At 50.6% G+C, this 18,066-nt stretch overlaps 5 protein-coding genes across 5 annotated transcripts; 1 reads left to right on the plus strand and 4 right to left on the minus strand.

Moving 5' to 3' along the window:
- Positions 1-41: 41 nt before the first annotated feature.
- CI109_106564 (uncharacterized protein) lies at positions 42-2,964 on the minus strand (the record flags this gene model as incomplete). The annotated part of the gene is made up of 17 exons (XM_065967864.1): positions 42-234; positions 306-338; positions 393-411; positions 475-551; positions 625-760; positions 820-861; positions 913-964; positions 1,024-1,262; positions 1,320-1,383; positions 1,433-1,663; positions 1,725-1,808; positions 1,865-2,167; positions 2,215-2,273; positions 2,321-2,368; positions 2,473-2,567; positions 2,614-2,836; positions 2,889-2,964. The coding sequence occupies 17 exons, from the start codon at positions 2,962-2,964 to the stop codon at positions 42-44; spliced, it is 1,974 nt and encodes a 657-aa protein (XP_065823936.1).
- A 44-nt stretch (positions 2,965-3,008) lies between these two features.
- On the minus strand, positions 3,009-6,421 carry CI109_106565 (uncharacterized protein; the record flags this gene model as incomplete). The annotated part of the gene is made up of 8 exons (XM_065967865.1): positions 3,009-3,308; positions 3,357-3,933; positions 3,990-4,046; positions 4,096-4,201; positions 4,391-4,706; positions 4,754-5,028; positions 5,080-6,216; positions 6,292-6,421. 8 exons carry the CDS (start codon positions 6,419-6,421, stop codon positions 3,009-3,011), a joined length of 2,898 nt encoding a protein of 965 aa, XP_065823937.1.
- Positions 6,422-8,824: 2,403 nt separating this feature from the next.
- On the minus strand, positions 8,825-13,516 carry CI109_106566 (uncharacterized protein; the record flags this gene model as incomplete). Its single annotated transcript, XM_065967866.1, has 10 exons — positions 8,825-9,354; positions 9,405-9,503; positions 9,560-9,789; positions 9,841-10,614; positions 10,679-11,183; positions 11,239-11,623; positions 11,682-12,481; positions 12,535-12,637; positions 12,699-13,041; positions 13,113-13,516. 10 exons carry the CDS (start codon positions 13,514-13,516, stop codon positions 8,825-8,827), a joined length of 4,173 nt encoding a protein of 1,390 aa, XP_065823938.1.
- A 302-nt stretch (positions 13,517-13,818) lies between these two features.
- On the plus strand, positions 13,819-15,276 carry CI109_106567 (uncharacterized protein; the record flags this gene model as incomplete). Its single annotated transcript, XM_032003920.1, has 3 exons — positions 13,819-14,369; positions 14,454-14,732; positions 14,874-15,276. 3 exons carry the CDS (start codon positions 13,819-13,821, stop codon positions 15,274-15,276), a joined length of 1,233 nt encoding a protein of 410 aa, XP_031861918.1.
- A 1,272-nt stretch (positions 15,277-16,548) lies between these two features.
- Positions 16,549-18,053, minus strand: CI109_106568 (uncharacterized protein; the record flags this gene model as incomplete). Its single annotated transcript, XM_032003921.1, has 2 exons — positions 16,549-16,770; positions 16,821-18,053. 2 exons carry the CDS (start codon positions 18,051-18,053, stop codon positions 16,549-16,551), a joined length of 1,455 nt encoding a protein of 484 aa, XP_031861919.1.
- Positions 18,054-18,066: the final 13 nt, after the last annotated feature.

Raw genomic sequence — 18,066 nt, forward strand, 5'->3', positions numbered from 1 at the left:
CTATGCCAACTCGGCGCATGCTATACCACTGAAGGGACAAGCTACAAAATCAATCCTAGCAGATCTTCCTCGTTCGAGTCGCCCGAGACATCTCCGCCTTTATGAGCCGCGCTGACCACGTTAGGCATATCCGCAACGACGTGATCTGCGTTATCCGCATCGAGATAGATAGAGGTGCCATTTCGTACGCCTTGTGAGAGGATACGAGCTTCGACAGTTTCCATCGTGGCGTAACTACGAGTGATGGCCAATCAGCCTGTCAATCGGATGGACATTCCGACCATCAGATGGAATTGGACACATACCAGTACACGGTGGTTTCCTTGTCTTGACCGAGTCTGCAATAAGTTGTCAGCTCGTGATCTTGGCGTGAGAAGACAAACTTAGCTCACCGATCAACTCGCCCAATCGCTAAAAGAACGAACATATTAGATCAGCAAACAGGTGCAAGGAATTAACGACTGGCCAACCCACCTTGCAGTTCAAAGCTGTGCCTCAGAACCGGCTCAAGGAGATGAACGACTTGACAAGTTGTCAATGTCAACCCGGAACTGCGGAGATATTAGCCCTTGCTGTTCTTTGTATCGAAACTACTGGACACATCCGTATTCGCTCCAGACTTACCTTTCTCTTTCAGCATGCAAGAGGAACACCGAGATGCTCTTATCGTTGATGAACTGATCCACCACGTCTTTCTGTTTCTTCCCCTGCTCGAAGGAACTGAACTTGATGCCATTCAATCGAAGTGCTTGCATGACGACTGGTGACGAGCGGAACATGTCAGCTAGGCGGCCCAGAACAGGGTAATACTTAGCTCACTGTTCAGACTGTCGGACCAATTGGAGAAGATAACGTGGCGAGCTGATCTGTGTGTCAGCTGATTCAATTACCCTCAATGATCGAATAGCTCACTCTCCGGTTCTCTTGATTTGTAGTAAAGCAAGTGCTTGATCAAGAAGTTGATCTGCGACACCAAGTCAGCCCCTCTCCCCTTGACCGAAAATGGCTTCACCAGCGACACACCTTCGATCCATATTCTCCTAACATGTCCATCAACATCACCTCCCTCCTTCGATCCACATCCATCATCTTGAGTTTGTCAAGATCTGCCACCCTTCGTATACTCTCTTGATCTTCTCCCGAATCCTCAGGCATACCCTCGCCCTCCACCTGGGCAGAAACGTCGCCTCGTTCGTCGCCTTCCGCGTCTACAATGCGGGATGCTGAACTGAGCTTGATGCGTGTAATCTCCTTGCTATCGACTACGGGCGACAGACATGTCAGATATCGGTCTATATACTACATCAGTCGCGACTCACTCTCTATCCTGCACGAGGGACACTTCCTTCCACCAGGTGATTTCCTGAACTCTTTGTAACAGGACTGATCCAGACGATCAACATCAACTCCGGTTGAGGGGAAATACACTCACTAGACAGAAGTAATGACCACATTGCAGCAGGACCGCCTGGTTGTCGTCAGAAGACCCAAAACAGATGATACAGTCTTCGCGGACGTCCAGCTCGTTGTCCTGCTTCTCGCCTAGATATTTGAGATATCTTCCCTTAATCACCAATTTGCTGAGCTTGGCCTCGATCTCATTAATCTCTTGCGATACCGTTTGTGTTTCTTTCTGGAGGTCCTTGAATTCGGGTGCGCTAACCTATCGCGAACGTCAGTCTCCATCATCAAGATACTACCTTATTCGGTAAGGTTGTACTTACTGAATCTGAGATCTCCTGAAGAGCCGCGAAGTACACCACACGGCGATTGAAAGTGGCTCGAAGGAGGTCGAGTTCCTTGTTGAGCTTTTCGACATACTCGGCTGCAAGAGTAAGCAATGGCCTCCGATGAGCAGACTCACATTGCTTGTGAATGTAGTCTTTGAGCAGTTTCGCCATACGCCAGGCGATTGCGATTTCTTCAGGTCGATTTGGCCCATGAACGATACCTGGCTTATCAGCTTGTCGATCATCAGGGCGTACGAACCATTCAAGTCCATCAGAAGACCCTTAAGCGGCCTATCACATCCTTTCTCCTGACGAGCATCTCTGAAAGCTTGCCTCTCCTTCATGAGCACCGCAGCTTGCTCTCCCACCTCATCTGTGACATCAGGAGGGGGCGCGGTGTCATCTGCGACGGCGTTGATCGCGGCTTTGGTACTTCTCTGCGGACTGGATGAGTACCATCCCATATTATAGGAGTCTGACTGACCTGCTTGGTCACTCTGGCATCATGAGTCGCGAGAAGACTTCGAGACTCCAACATGAATTCTGATTCGAGTCAGTTTGATACACCTACCATTAAGATCCCAACTCACCTTTACGATCCGCGATCGCCGATGCATACGCGATGAGATATGCCTCGACTGAAAGAATCAGTCTCCATACCAATTGTTTCAGCACTCACCTTCTCCTTGTGCTTTGAGTGCTTCGGCGTAGTATTCAGCCTCCGGATCCTGCACATCTGTACCTTCATCAGGCGCACGCGGCTCTGCTGCACTCGCATCGATAGGTGATGAGAGTAAAGCGAGAATCTTAGCTCGCCACTCGAAGACCAGTACAGCACTGGTTATATAGATCAGCACGGGTTCTTGATGTTCTTTTTACGCACTTGTCATTGAGGATCTCCAGGAGATCGTTTGCTTGCGCTGCAATATCATTCGACAGCAATCCACCATGATTGTCGGTCTCCTCGGTCTGCAGCTCCATTACATCGTGTATCGCCGCTGTACGAGTCATGGAATGTTCCAGGAGCTCTACAGACTTGTTGGCGTTTTGTAGTGGTTTCAAAAGAATCTCCTTGCGAACAATGTCCGCCTGTGCATAGCAATTCACTAATCAAATTGTCAGTGGACCGCCTATCCATTAACGTATGCCGGTACTCACCCTCGGCATCTACTTCCTTTTGAACATGTCGCACGTCGCCTTCAAAGAACCAAGCTTGATGTAGGATAATAGACATTTCTCGAATCCTGAGGGGATTAGTAAGCGTTCTGGTATCATGACTCACGTTTGACGTGTGGCGGTCAGAGCTGCATGTCGGTCCCTCTCCTGTTGCGTTTGAGGTTTCTCGGGCGATGTCTCTCCTGCGGGCTCCACGCTGTCCTCTCTACCTCCAAGAAGCTGAGCCAGATGCTCGCGCACGGGTACAAGCTGCTTGAGGATAGTGGCTCGCACTTTTTCGTAGAGCTGAACTGTTAGCTCACATCCGCAACTGAAATCACCTACATTAATCGCTGTTAGGTGACGAACGTCGTTGGTCTCATCGAGCATCGTGAGTTGGGCTTTCCGGACCATTTTTCGTAACTATGGGGGGGATTAGCGACAGCCTCGACGGCCTTACAGCGCGCTCACTTGTAAACGAGTCTCGATCAGATACTCCGACGTGTGATCAGTGATCATCTTGTTCAATGCTTCCGTCATCGTCATCAATGCCCTGCCCAGATGCAATCGCTGATCACCTCTCCCACCAGCCGCTTGCGCTTGTCCTACTTGGATATGCGTACAGATTTGTCTTAGAGCCTGAAGACAGCTCCGGAACAGTGCTCTATCAAGAACCCAATCGGCAGGTCGTGCTTCGCGTGGATCAGCTGGGAGTTGCAGTCGTTCTTTGGTCCTTTCCAGAGTATCATTGTAGTAGTGGAGCTCGATGGCTGAAAGTTCGATGGGTACCACGAAACGGGATTGATGCGGTAGATTAAATTCGCCAGCAACTTCCTTCTTGGTAGTACGAACAGCGATTGACTTGAACAACCCCTCGAAAGCGGGTCTAAAGGACGGTTGCTGCAAGCGGTGCCAGAGACGGTTGTCGTGAGGAAGGATTGGTACGCGAAGGAACTTCAGCGATCCCAGAAGATCCTTGACATCCGCCCGAGCAGGTGTACCAGAGACCGCCAAGGAGTTCTTCCGGGGGATGAGGGAGACCATATTGCTAAAAAGGCGATCAGCGATTGGGGGAGGTAGGACCTGAAACAACAAGCGACTCACGCAGCATCTGTCTGATCACCGTGCAGCTGCACTTCATCCATCACGACTCGCCACCACCTATGACTGGTCAGAGCGCGTGACAATGATATGTTCCGTCATGACTTACTCGACCATGACGAGAGGACTTCGTGGCCTCTCATTAAGTTGATAGTTGGCTGTCGCTCGACGACTTCGAGGCGGGACCGGAACGGCAACTTTCAGATCTTGAGACACTGCTCATGTATGGTTAGTCTTGCTGGCGCGCAGCGAGGGATTTAGGACAGCTTACAATCGCTATAAGGGATTGGTCAGTTTCACTTGCTTGCTTGTTCGAGTCCGGCGTACTCACCCGTAGGTCGTCACCACTACATCATGTGCCCTCACGTACTCCACAAACTGTTTCTGCGTGATTTGAAGAGTACCCTCCTCCTCGACGTCCACAACTACGGCAACGTCTTCTTCGCCGTCCTCTTCATCGCTCTCTTGCTTCACTCGAGCTCCACCGTTGGATTTGGCATATTTTTTCCGCGTCTGATTTCGGAACTGCGCATTCTTCCTCTTCTTCGCTGCATCGTTTTTGGCTCCCTGAGCCTTCAGTCGAGCCGCTCGTTGTTTTTCGACACCTTTTTGGAGAGATTTCCAGCCTTCGTACACGCAGATGCGTAAGGAGGGAGCGTGTCGTTGCATCTCCGACACCCATTGCTTCAGCAGAGATGGTGGTGTGACAATCAGTGTAGTCTGTACAAGCTGTTAGCCGTGTACAAGGTCTGAGAGATGTGACTTACCGCAACCTCAGTGACGTCCAGCTTTGCATTCTCATCCCAGGCTTGACGACCTTCGAATGCAGTGTTCTCTTCAATAACCCACTTGTGCACTGCGTCATCTTCTAAGCCCGGCGCGCCTTTCAGCAGATCAATGACTGGAACGACTTCTTTGGGTGCCCTGCTGCTAGATCCATGGTTGGGAGTTTCTGCTTCCTGCGTAGAGAACGGTCGAGGTTTGGAAAGCGGATGACGGTGAAGAAGCACCAAAGCTATAGCTTCAACGGTTTTGCCCAGACCTACGGACGGTATGAGCGATGATATAAGATGTTTTGCAATATTAAACTCACCCATCTCTTCACAAAGCATTGTTCCCCGTACCCCAGACAGATCCAACATCGTCGAAAGAAGTTCCCTTTCCTCGTCAATTAGATTGTCCATTTCCAGCTCAGGTGTTTGGCTATGAGCTCTACCTTTGCCCTTGCGATCAACTTTGACAGGCTGATGTCTCTGGGCGAATGGAACCAGGTCTCCTGTTAGTCGACGATAGCCGACCCGTCCAAATTCTTCGCCTAGATCATAACCTTTCCAAAAGCCATCGGGATCTGATCTGATCGGTTTCTTATCCTGATCCAATGCTTGTGCTTGTTCTCTCTGTAGCAATAGCCTCAAGGTACGAGTCTGGAAAGGCAAGAGTTTCGAGATCATTTCTTTCGGTTGCAATTGCCTCGCCGAGTAGTTGAACGGGAGATCTGGAGCGGGTCGTAGACAAGAGTAGAAGTGGCGAAGAGCTGCAGCTCGTGTTTCTGACTCCGACACACCCTGTGTCGTTGTAGTCTGCGATGGAATAAGAGAATGAAGTACGAATCCGACGAGATCATTGCCGATGTCGGGAAGAGAGGTGAAGATAGCTTCCATATTGACGAAGACGTCGATCGTGATGAGCAGCTTGAGCTCGATGCCTGCACCTGGTCCCTCTCCATCCGGCACCCAGCAGATCTGAAGTCCCGAGCTGAGATCGAATCTCTTCTTATCATCACGATAGATCGCCTTCCTATTGCCATCTACCGCTGGATCCAGGGCCAGCACCGTTTGGATCCAGTGCTCGAGATCCCATGCTTTCGATGCAGCGTGCCATTCATGTCGTGCGTTACTGGTTAGGGGCTCAAGTGAAGCGAGATGGTTCTTCTTATGAGCCCCCGGAAGATAGACCTTGGTTCCGGACAAGGTAGGTTTACCGGTGGGACCGAAGTATCGATGGTATTGGTATCCAGGTCGGACGACATCGGGCGATGGTGGAGCGAGTGTGAGAGGAGAGAAGGGATCAGTCGTAGCGGCAATCTTCTCCCGAACGGTCGTGAAGAAGTCGTACGCGGGATTTGGCTGTTCGGCCCTGCCGTAGTATTGAAGAGTGGGCTCGGGAGGGAAGAGGGAGCTTTCGATAGTGCAGGTGTGGAGGTGGAGATGTGAGGGACGAGACGACGAGACTGTTGCAGTCACAAGGAGCGAGTCAGCAGGTCACTGGAATGACTCTTAGACATATTGCGTCGTCCTCAACGTACCCTTTGGCGCCGCGTACTTCTCTTTGTTCTTGATCGCACCTTCCACAGCTTTCACCAGCTGATCGATCTCATAAGCGTGATGTTCTAGCTCTACAAAGTAAGAGCTAGTTGTCGGGAAGGTGGTCACCATCTTGCTTGCAACGTGACGACTCAGAATTCGCAGCCGCTTGATGCTCAGATGGCGGTCAGATCCACCTTGACCGGGATTTTTGCAGTCACAGTGAGATGGATGATACGAGAATAGGATAAGGATCATTACACACATGTCGCTCGTTGTCGACTTTATTGGGCTCGCGCGTGAACTATCTTGTCAACTTTCCCACGGTTGACATCTCTTGTTATCTCGGACCATAAGGACGATAAGGGGATCCAACTCCCTGGTCCACAATCCTATTGTTCTATGCAAGTATATGTTTATCAATGCATATGGATGAGACCGATCCAAGGTGGAGAGATCAGATGTGTGTGTGTCTACTTCTGTACGAGTATGAGTGGAGTAGGGACCGCTTCCACTACCTAGGTGCTTCCAAGGGCTACTGCTCTGTTCACAATCGGAGCGGTGCCAACTTTTGGGTTGACGGCTTCGTTCGAGGTGGACGGTCAAAAGGCTAGATCTCCTAAGGTGTCCGAGATGAATACATCGGGATACTAGTACTATAAATACGGGCTACAACTGTTGGGCTAACAATGTCCATTACAACAATCAAGAATCCTAAGGGAGTGGGACGTATCGGATCAGCGCTGGCTTGTTCACTTGACATAACGCAACTCACCAAAACAATCTATCCGTTCTCTACCAAAGAGACTCATGTCCGACGCCTGCCTTTACAGAAACCCACTCAATATTATATCCGCTCTCATCACCTGTGCCGACGAGTTTGTATGTTCTGGATAACTTGGTAATTCTCCTCGAAGGGTAAGGTATCCGAATGTCAAGAGCAAAAAAATGATCGTGAAAAGGGGTACGATCCGTTGTTTATGGATGTATTCCCGCAGACGTCTTTGTCGTGAGTATGCTGGATACGTTGTGATTTGCGGTTCACCACGAGGATGGTCTTTGTTGATCAAGGAAGTGAGATTGAGGTTGGGGAGGGTGAAGGATAGTCTGGTTGGCGGTGATGAGGGGGGTGATTTGCTCAGTGTAGGTGAAGAGAATATGGGAAGAACAGGATAGGCGCAGGTAGGCATTGTGGGTGTGTGTCTTGGGAAGGACGTCGTGGTGGCGGTTGTGCTTGTGGTTGTGGTGTGATGTGTGTGCTTTCCGTTCAAGTCTGTAATGGCAGGTCGTGACTAGATGCGTGGGTGTGTAGCTTGCGAGGAGAAGCAGAACGAGTTATGTGGGGGATTGTAGTCGGACCGATGATCTTTTGGAACCCAACAGTCTTTTGTACTCGTACTAAAGCTTGAAACACAACACAACAACAATGCGACTCTTTGTTCTTCTTGACAGTACGTACGTAGTGACGACGCTCAGCACTCAGCCTTCAGAACAATAACGTACTTCCGACCCCCGTTTTTTCTGCTTTGACCTCCTGGTTCTGGCCACCCATGACGATCTAAAACGAAAACGAACATTAAAGCGACCCGCCCCGGACCAAATAAGCCTAAGTGGTAACGCAATCAATCCCAGTTCCCAGTTCTCAATTACATCTCCGCTCCGACAAAACATGCCAAGGGAACAAGAGAGCGCAGAGACGCATGCTGGCTGGTCCTGCGTGCAGTCGACCACTACCCTGATGATTGACGCCAGACCCCACCCTTCAATTTTGTGGAATTGTGGATCAAGTTGATTGTTCTTCTCGTTTCAACCGGCGCCACCTGGTTTCGAAATGACACAACTTTTTGCAACTTCGGAGTATTTTTACCGTCCCGCTTATGTGACTCAGGTACAAAAACGAAATCAGTTACATTGTGCACTGTTACTCACGGGAGCGTGCATGGTTCTTACCGTTGGAATTACTTACAATGGAGAGTGTATGTACATGGGGGGGGAATGGGAGCAAGCGAGCGAAGTGGACAGCACAGCACAGCCTAGCACCCCACATCACACAACAAATGTATATGAGAACTTGGAAAAGGACGGGACGGGATCTGGAAAAAGCATGAAAGGCTTGCTCCGAAAATCGCCTATTCGCCTATTTGCATAAACATTCCACAGTGTGGGAATCACTTTTACGATAGTTCCAAGCCGGAGTTCCGGTAGGTGCGGGTAAGTGAAGCCGTTTGTTTACTGTGAATGTACATGTAGATGGAAGCGAAGATGGGGGAAGGTCAGATGGAAGCGAAAAGAAGACGGATTGTTGATTGTTGATGTTCCGCAAGTACGACGTCACACTTGAAACGTTCCCAGGTCAGCCATGCCAAGTGGCACGAACATGGCATAAGTGACAATGGTAGTCGTCTGTCCAAGGTACTCCAAAGGGCTCTCTGAGATGTTGCTAGCCATACAATTCATCTCGGTTCGTTCTATGCAATACAATGACCGAGACTCCGGTCTGGTCCGCCGTGACAGTGAATCCGCACCACACATGTCCTAACCCAAATGATGGTGTACCGTTCCTTTCCAATGTAACAGCCCTTCCCCGCCCCATCTCGCTCTAGCCAACAAGCCTTCTGGTCCTCTCCCATCTCTACTTTGAGTTCGTTCCCTCTCCCTCTCTCTATCCCGTTCTCCGACACTAACCTCATCGCCTGTCCCACCTCCATCCGGATTCAAACCTAACGCACCTACACCTCCACTGCCACTGCCCCCTCCTCCTCCTAGATTCTCTTTGATAGCTCCAAGTTTTGCCAAACTCGCATAGGTCACTCTGCCCTTCACCCCGCTCCCTCCTTCTTCGATTACAGGCGTAATATTCCCTCTTGCGAATCCACGAGTAATACTCGGGGATTGTTTGGGACTGAGAGGGAAGGCAAAGTATGGCGTGGCGATACCTTTGTGACCGAGACAGGAACAGGAGCAAGCGGGACATGTGAGCGGGGTTGTGACAGGTGAGAGGAAATAGGATTGGAAACATTTTGAATGCAACTTGTGACCACAAGTCGAGCAGCCCATTGACAGACCTCCAGATAATGATCAGCTGATTGCACATAGCTGATATCGCGTTACCTACCTTTGATAGGGAGACGGCAGAAAGAGCACATTGGTCTATTTGGAGCCTTGTTACAACTTGGACAGCTTCCTTCCAGGTTGCTGGCACAAGCCACACAAACTGCACAGACTGTCAGCCGTCCTCGTCTATCTGGGCGATTTGGACAGCTTACTCACCATGAGCAACAGTTTGCAGTCCGTCCGACCTCGCCCCATCTTTGACCTCTATCTTGGCGTCCCCATTTGCAGCTCTGGTAGCCGCTCCTTTCATATTCGTCACGAATTCGTATGTCATCAAATTCGCTCTGATGCCCAACAAACCTGCGCGGAGGAGGAAATCTGCATAGCAAAGTTTCCAAGCCTCGCAAGTGGCTCTGACTTCGTCTGGCAGAAGCGATGGTGTTGGACTGCAGAGCGTTAGAACCGGTATCTTTGGCTAGGGTATGAGGTGCACTTACGAGTCATCTCGCGGGAAGTCCAATCGGATCTTGCATGTCTTGCCTCTCCTCTTCCCCCCGCCTAATCCACCCACGACCGCGTTGGGCGTTTGCGAGCTCAAAGGCGCGCCAGGGGTCGTCGCCGCGCTACCTGCAGTCGATCCAGACGTCGTCCCCGTGGTAGTCCTATTCAACGCTCTTCCGGCACCAAGGGGCGAAGCTTGCCCAAACGAAACCTTGTGCGAGCGAGGATCACCACTGCTTCCTAAGGATCGATCTGTGCCGGAGCTTTTCAGCGGTGTGATCAGGGGTGGCGGTGATGAAGCTGAAGCTGAAGCCGATGCAGTTGTTGGGTGTCGAGGGCGTTCTTTGATCTTTGGACTATCGATCTTCCTCGCTGATGGAGGTATAGACAGACCGGTAGGTGACGCATCTTCGTAGCTCATCCCTAATGGTGTTTTGGAAAATGGCAGATCGGTGAATGATGTTCGATCTTTTGGCGTCAATGCGCCTCGAAGCGAAATTCCTGATGGATTCAGAATCTGAGACCACCCGGAAGTACGATAGAAGCTGGAATTACCGGGACTATGAGGAACAGAACTGCTGGCTCGATGACGAGTAGGAGTGATATGGGCTGGTGTTACATGAGGCAGGGTGAAATAGTCTTGCTCGGGACTTCGACTGACAAGTGAGTCGGGCTGAGGAGGTACTGGGGCGGTCCGCACATGATCGAGCAAGATACACGATACAAGGGTGAGCATTTGCACGTCTCGTGCGGCGATTAGGACGGTGAACCTGGGAAAGGAAGACATGGGGTTCAGCTATCATCCCTACGGTCTGTGCTCTGTTGCTCACTCACAGCTGATCAAGAACCCGCTTTTTCCTCGTCATGGACTTCTCCCACACGACTCGCTCCCGCCGCAGATCATCAGCTTTGCCCATGACAGGTGGCAGAGGTGAATACGCCGGTGGAGGATCCGCCAATATGCCCTTCAAAGTTGACCATGCTTCCGCATGATCCAGTCTCCCGACTTCAAGGGCATGGAAGATATTGCTCTCCAACGATGTCGAATATACCTTGGCTAGAGCCGCGCTTGGTTGACCCAGGAAGTGAGAAACATCATGCAGCGTTAACGTTGATCCTGCTTGCACTTGTGGAGCTACAATGGTTTGGTGATCCAACCGTCTTATGCGAGGTTTATACCGCAGTACACTACGTTTGTGAGGGTTCTGTAATCGAGAGAGCGCCGATATCGCTTTCAGCATTGGCGAAGGGTGATTGTCGCGAGTGATAGAAGGCGATCTGGAGATGTTTCGGATACGAGGGAGCACCACTTGTTTCGGGAAGAAGCAGACGAGTTGGCCTGTCGCACACTTTGTCAGCTGCAGCACGTCGTGAGGAGGAGCTTCCGAGCTCACCATTCGGACCGAATGTCGCCCCACATGTCCGTATCAACATAGGGACGTTACCCAGTCTAGTAGTCTCGACACCCTTTTCGCTTTCCGAGTCACTTTCTTCGTCTATCCTTCGTCTTCCCATCCTCTCATGAGAGCCTAGCAGATAGCCCGTCGTAGACACCAGACATTGTCTGTTGTGCGCCCGCATCTCCTTGATTGTCGTTACGATCATCTGTCGACTGATGGGTGAGACTGTGGGATTTCGCTCAAGTTCGAATGTAGGAATATCGTTACTGTAGGGGTAATTGACGGGGAAAGACCAGTGTATCCGCATGAAAGCCATTCGGTCGCCGTTCGCCCAAGGACCTTGCATCGACATCGTGAGTTTGTGGTGGGCGAGATCGATCTGTGAGTAGACACGTCATTAGTCGCTCTCCGTCACACCGAACCACACTTGCACGTACCTTCTCGAAGTTGATCCTTGGTCTTGGGAACATCTTGTTCAGCAGTACCACCTCATCTTTGAGACTGATCCAATCTATCCTCCCTTCCACACTGGGTGGTCGACTCCTTGTCCTGCTTACTGAACCAATGCGACTCGGCACCGAACTGCTTTCTGGTGAAGGCGCGTTCTTCACCACCTTTGTTAACCAATCTAGCTGTTCGATCCCTCTGACTTTGTTTCCTCCCCGGGTCATACCCGTCTCGGTTTTCGTTGACAGTTTCTGACGAGTAAGATTACTTGGGTTGACTACCGGCGGAGGAAGACGAGGAGCGTCTTGGTCCGTATTCGAAGGATCCTTGGTGTAAGTGAGGAGAGGTGCGCCTCGTCTTGAGACATGAACATCGATCGGTTTACCATATTGATATCCGACAACTTCCATCGTTTCCCTTCCTACAGGCCAGATCCGTAATGTCCGGTCTTTCGACCAAGTAACAAGTTGGAACTCTCTATCGTCGAAATTGGCATCATCGCCGCCTCTGACTCTCCACACAAAGTCTTTGACGACGTTTTCGTGGCCTTCGAATCGTTCGACGGGGCTATTGTCCCCCACACCGAACATCTCCAACGCCTTCTCGCCTCGTTGGGGTAACGACAAGACGCCCTGACCGAAAGGCAGGTTTCGAGCTCGCCAAACAGGGTAATTGGTTGATATCACCGCTGTCGGCGTGTCGGGCGCGGAAAGGGACGGGTGATAGTCGGACTCCGAAGCACCGCTTGGCGATCCTAGTTCGGGCACCGTCCAGAACTTGATGGTCTTGTCTGTACGAGGGGAGATCAGCCCAGCTGTCCTGACCGAAAACCGAACGACTTACCTAGTGAGCAGGTGACAAGCTTGTGTCGGTCTTTTCGATCCCAGTCGATTCCGTAGATTTTAGCGTCGTGAGCCTTGATACTAGTCACTGGTACGGATCCTTTCTGTTGACAGACGGGACACTTAGCTTACTACCGGCGTTACAGTTCGTGTGAGGGAACTTACCCTGTCATCCCAGATATGGACCACTTTGCCATGTGCTGTCGCGACGATATGATCATGTCTCCTATTCCATTTCACCTGCGTTCCCGCCGCTCCCCACGCACATAAACGCATAAATGGTTTATCCCAACATCGCAGATCCCAGCCTCTGATCCCTGCATCCATAGCCACCGTCGCCATGAGATTAGGGTTGAGGAAATGCCAGTTGATATCGGTGATAGCTCTGGCGTGGGCATCAATGGATTTGAAGAGTGATCGTTGAGCAGCGAGATCCCATACGAGGAGTTTCTGGGAAGAAGTTGAGAGGATCAGATTGGAGGTGGAGGGGTGTGGTGACCATTGAACACTAAGAACAGAAATGGACAAACAGATCAGCCTTCGTCCACCATGCTGGGCTAGAGATAGAGGGATGCTTACTCGGCAATCTGCCATGTCCCACCTTGGGGTATGAACCTCGGAGCATTGTTCAGTTCTGCCAAATCAAGGATATACAAACCCTTTCTCGAAGCTAGACAGACATCTCTACTATTCGGACTGATTGATATACTCCCCACCGGCTGATTGACGCTGATTGTCGATCCTTCGCGAAATGGGTCTGACACCTCTGCAACAGCACCACCACCACCACCGCGGATCGTCAAAGATGTTGGATTACGATCGAGCCGTGGTCTGCCGCCGCCGCCGCCGAGAGCGAAGTGTGTAAGTGGGGAAGAGAGCGGAGAAGGGTGGTATGGAGTAGAGGAAGTGGAGGAACGTCGAGACGCAGAAGAAGTGGTATTGGATGGCGAAGAAGGGAGAGGGACTTGTGTAGGGGAGAGCATGACGACAGCACTGTCCGTCTACTTTGGCATTGTGGATACGAGTGAATGCAATGCAATTTAAGTGTGAACAAAGTGTCAACATGACCCCGCTATAACATGGCATGGATCTATCTTCCGTTTACCCGGAGTTCACTGAAACATCCGTTCAGTCCAACTCGTCAACTATAAATAGTGATCATCTCTAACTAAGCTATCTATTCATATTCCTCTACTCCCACTTTCTGAAGCATAAGGCATACCTGACCCCATTGGGGCTGGATCTCCCCTCACTGTCCTTACGTTCCAAGTGTTGTATGCCCAATATGCTTCCATTACCGTCTTCGTCTTCGTCCCGGAAGTCCCGGATGTATTTCCCTTCCCTGCCCAACGCCCACAACATCTCTTCATCACAACAGCTCCTTCAGACACTTCGTTCCCGAACGCGTCTCACCAATCTCGCCGTCACATTGCTCTTCCTCTTACTCACCACCTCTCTCCTCCTTAACTTCAACCACTATCTCTTCACACCGACACAGTCCTTGTTGATAAATCGGAAATCACACTTACGAGGAGGTCATGATCTCTTAAAAGGATGGGACGATTCAGCCACCCCTTCACAGATCGATTCAGGTATCCCACTATCTATCGAAACTACCATCGAGAGAGATATTCGATATGGCGAATTGAATCATCTGATCATGGTTCCCGGTCATGCGATATGGTTGGGCCACGACGCGAACCGTGCGCGAGAAGATGATGATTGGGTTTTGGAAGGGATGCAGAAAGGTGGAAGTGTGAAGACTTTTGTGAAACATATCGAAAGAGGAGTGGAGGAATTGAAAGAGGATCAAAAAGCTTTGCTCATCTTCTCGGGGTATGTCACAACGACCTATCTATGAGACCTTACCTCGGAAACCAGCCACGCTGACAATGATTATACCAATCGCTGAATTCATAGCGGCGTCACACGTCTTCCCCCTTCTCCTCCCATGTCCGAAGGTCTGTCATATCACCGACTTGCAACAGCTCTCGACCTTCTCCCGCCCACATCACACCAAACACACGAACCAGGATCCAAGACTCCCACACCATTGCCTCATAACCTGAGGACAGCTACAGAGGAATACGCGATGGACAGTTACGAGAACTTGTTGTTCTCGGTCGCTCGGTTCAAAGAGGTGTCCGGGAGATGGCCGGAGAGGATCACGGTGGTGGGCTACGGGATGAAGCGAAGAAGGTGGGTGTGTCTTCTTGTAGCTCTACTGTGGCACGGAAGAGAATCGCGTCCATCACGCCATGTCCCGAAGGATTACCACACAGTTCAGCTTGTAGGCACTACACTCTCAAACAAATGCTGATATCTCTACCCCACTTACAGATTCCAAAACCTCCATAGAGCAGCTCTCAATTTCCCATCTTCCAACTTCACCTACATCGGTATCGACGACGAAGGCGACACCACAGCGCATTACGCCGGTGAACAGAAATACGGTTATAGCCCCTTCTTGGCCTCTCCATCAGGTTGTCATCCCCCACTTTCGATAAAGCGATTGGTCCGGAATCCATATATGAGGTATCACCCGTATCATGTCAGTTGTCCAGAGATTGTAGATCTGTTAGAATGGTGTCCACCATTAATTACGGGCGCGGCGGTGAAAGATGATGGAGGGGAAGGGGAAGGTCAAAAGTTCCCTGGATGGGTACCATGGCTTGGTCCGATTGACAGTATGGACAAAGGAAGGGAGAAGGGAGAAGTCATGTGGGATAGAGAGAGGTGGTAATACCTTCGGTTTGCACTTGCATTTGCATGATTAGATAGATTAGTAGGATTGACATGGAATTGTAGACGTGGTCGCATTAAGTTCAGTAGATTCACTTTGGTTCGGAAAGGCATAGGCTGGTTTAGATCAACATCTCGCATGGAGATACTGTCACTGTCAATGTGCAAGCAACCATTCAGCTTCCTTTCTACCATTAATTGCCAAATTGCACCAAGGACGTCTCGCTGATAATGATGCATCACCAGCGCAGGCTTTTCTAGTTTTCAATGGTTCACTAATCCTACACTATCAACCCCTTTATGATACAATGTTACTACAATATGAACAAGAGGTTGCACACCACGCCGACGGTCCAAAGATCCTATCACTAGGCTCACCCGTTCCTCATTCTCCGACAAGCATAAAAAGAAACACCGAGTTTCCGTACAAGTGAAATGTAATGGTTTTTGATTTTGTTGGGTTTTGGTTTTTAATCTTGATCCAAAAGAGAGTGTAATCGAAATGAAAGAAAAGTTCGGTGTTTGCCTTTTGAGCTTTTTGATGAGTCGTCGAAGAATGAGAAGGGATCGCGGGATGGATGAGGCGGTCAAATCGTGTTTTGCGGGAAGAGAAAGAAATACGTGTATTGAGTTGAGTCGAGGTAAAACAGATACCGACGGAACGTCGAGTACAGTTGATAGGAAGGGAGGTTGAAGTAAAAGGAAATGTCGAGTGATATTTGGTGACTTCCAGCTTGAAGACGTGTTGCGTTCGTGACCGGTTGACGATCAGTCGCAGATAATTGTTTTGATTATTGATGTTTTGATTGGGGGCCGACTATCACAGCCGACATATACCCCTTGTCCATGCCTAACTCGAAGAGTAGGTTCCATACGCTTCCCCCATTCGCATCTCAATCCACCCACCATCTGCACTTCACTAGCCAACCCACGTTACTTGCGCGCTCAGCTTTCATTATCCGGACAGAAAAAACCAATACAGCTCGACTATATTTATGCCACCGAGGCGGCGGCGCTGCATTTTGGAGGTTTTCTGTCGGAATAGAAAGATGGGCACAGGCGTGTCGGTCGAAGTGGAGGAGATGAAAAGTCGGTTGGAGAGATGATCGAGGGTCAATGGGAGAGCGTTATATCAAGGATAGACTCGGTATAGCCGCGGGAGGGTTGAGTCGGAGAGGAAAGATAAGAGAATAAGAAGTTTGATTGGGAAGGTCTCGGTTAGGGCGCGATAAGCAACCCCTATTCATTTGGGGCCGTCCTAAGGATAGGACGGCTAGATGAGACTTCCGGTCTCAGCTCGTCTCTGCATTCTGTGTTGCGCCCGGGCAATTGCGGGAGCAACACCTTGACGCTTAGCTTCGACCAGAGGACCGTCAGAGTGGATACCCTGTCGGTGACGCTCAAGATCGTGCAGACGAGAGAACCCGCGCTTGCAAGAAGCGTGGGGGCATTGATAAGGCTTGGGTCGAAGAGGGTTGTGAGTTTGGACGTGGGACTACAATGATACATTAGCATAATGTTCAAACATGTTTACAGAATACTCACTTTCAAGTTGAAAGCCCTTGCGAAACCCCTACCGCAGATCTGACACTTGTGCCTCTTTTTTGGGTCATCAGGGGTCTGACCGGGAACATAACCTCTGCCACCACCGTGTGCGTTGGCAATAGGCATGCCCACACCAACCGGCTTGAGGTCATCACCAGAGTATCTCCTAGGGGAATACTCGGCGAGCTCATCTTCCCCCTCCTCGTCCTCGCTCTCGTGTGAATGAGCACGTCGTACAACAGGAGAAGGACCGACAGTGGCGAAAGATGGGAGGCTAGACGATGTCGCAGACTTGGTCAAAGTGGGACCAACCATGCTCGGCACACCAGGGTAGGTCGGGGTCGAAGGGTAAGGAGGACTTTGAACGGACATGCTCGTCGAGATGGATTGACGAGGGAAAGGAGCCATGTTCTGCTGAGCATCAAAGGAAGATCGAGCGCTGCCACCCATGTAGTAACTCGACATCGACAATGATCGCTGTTGTTGCGCCTGGAAGCGTGCAGCATCCGCGGCCTGTAGATGGGCTTGGGCTTGAGCATTGTGCAGTGCCGCTTGAGAGCTTTGAGGGTGGTAGGTGAAGGAGTTGGCGTTATCAGCCCAGTTGGAGCTGTAGTACGACGGAGCGTTGAATTGCTGAGTTTGATAGGCGATCATTTCGTTCTGACCAGAAGGTATGGTGTTGCCTTTGACAGTAAAGTTTTCTGTACCAGACATAAGTAGGGCAGACTTATCAGATGCCGCGAAGAGTTCGTCGAACTGCTGATCGGTTGGTTTGTTCTGAGCCGTGGCTAATGCGGCGGCGCGACCTGCTTCGGCTTTTGCAGCAAGTGCTTTGTAATGCAAATATCGCTGAAGATGGTGACTGCTCAAAGCTTCGGCGGTATCGGCTTCTGCGGTCTCTTCCGGGACGAGAGGGAGACTGACTTGAGAGACGTCGGTGATGGAAGACTTGGGAGAAACAAGGTTAATCGAGGAAGGCGAGCAACTACTGGCAGCAAGGGAGACCAAATCGACCGGCGGTTTGGCTGGGTCGTCGAGCGTATTGAATGGAGAGACACTCGTGTTGCGGGAATTATCCTGTTGAAAGGAGTCGAGGTCGAGATCAAATCCGAAGTCTTCTTCTGAACAAGACCGAGAAGGTTCAGGCGAGGGGAACTGCAAGGACGAAGAATCGTTTGCGGCAAAAGGGAAAGGAGCGAACGAGAAAGAATTGGCGGAAAGCGACATCGCCATGGATGAACGAGGT

The sequence above is a fragment of the Kwoniella shandongensis genome, chromosome 12 (assembly GCF_008629635.2).
Source record: "Kwoniella shandongensis chromosome 12, complete sequence".
Lineage (NCBI taxonomy): Eukaryota > Fungi > Basidiomycota > Tremellomycetes > Tremellales > Cryptococcaceae > Kwoniella > Kwoniella shandongensis.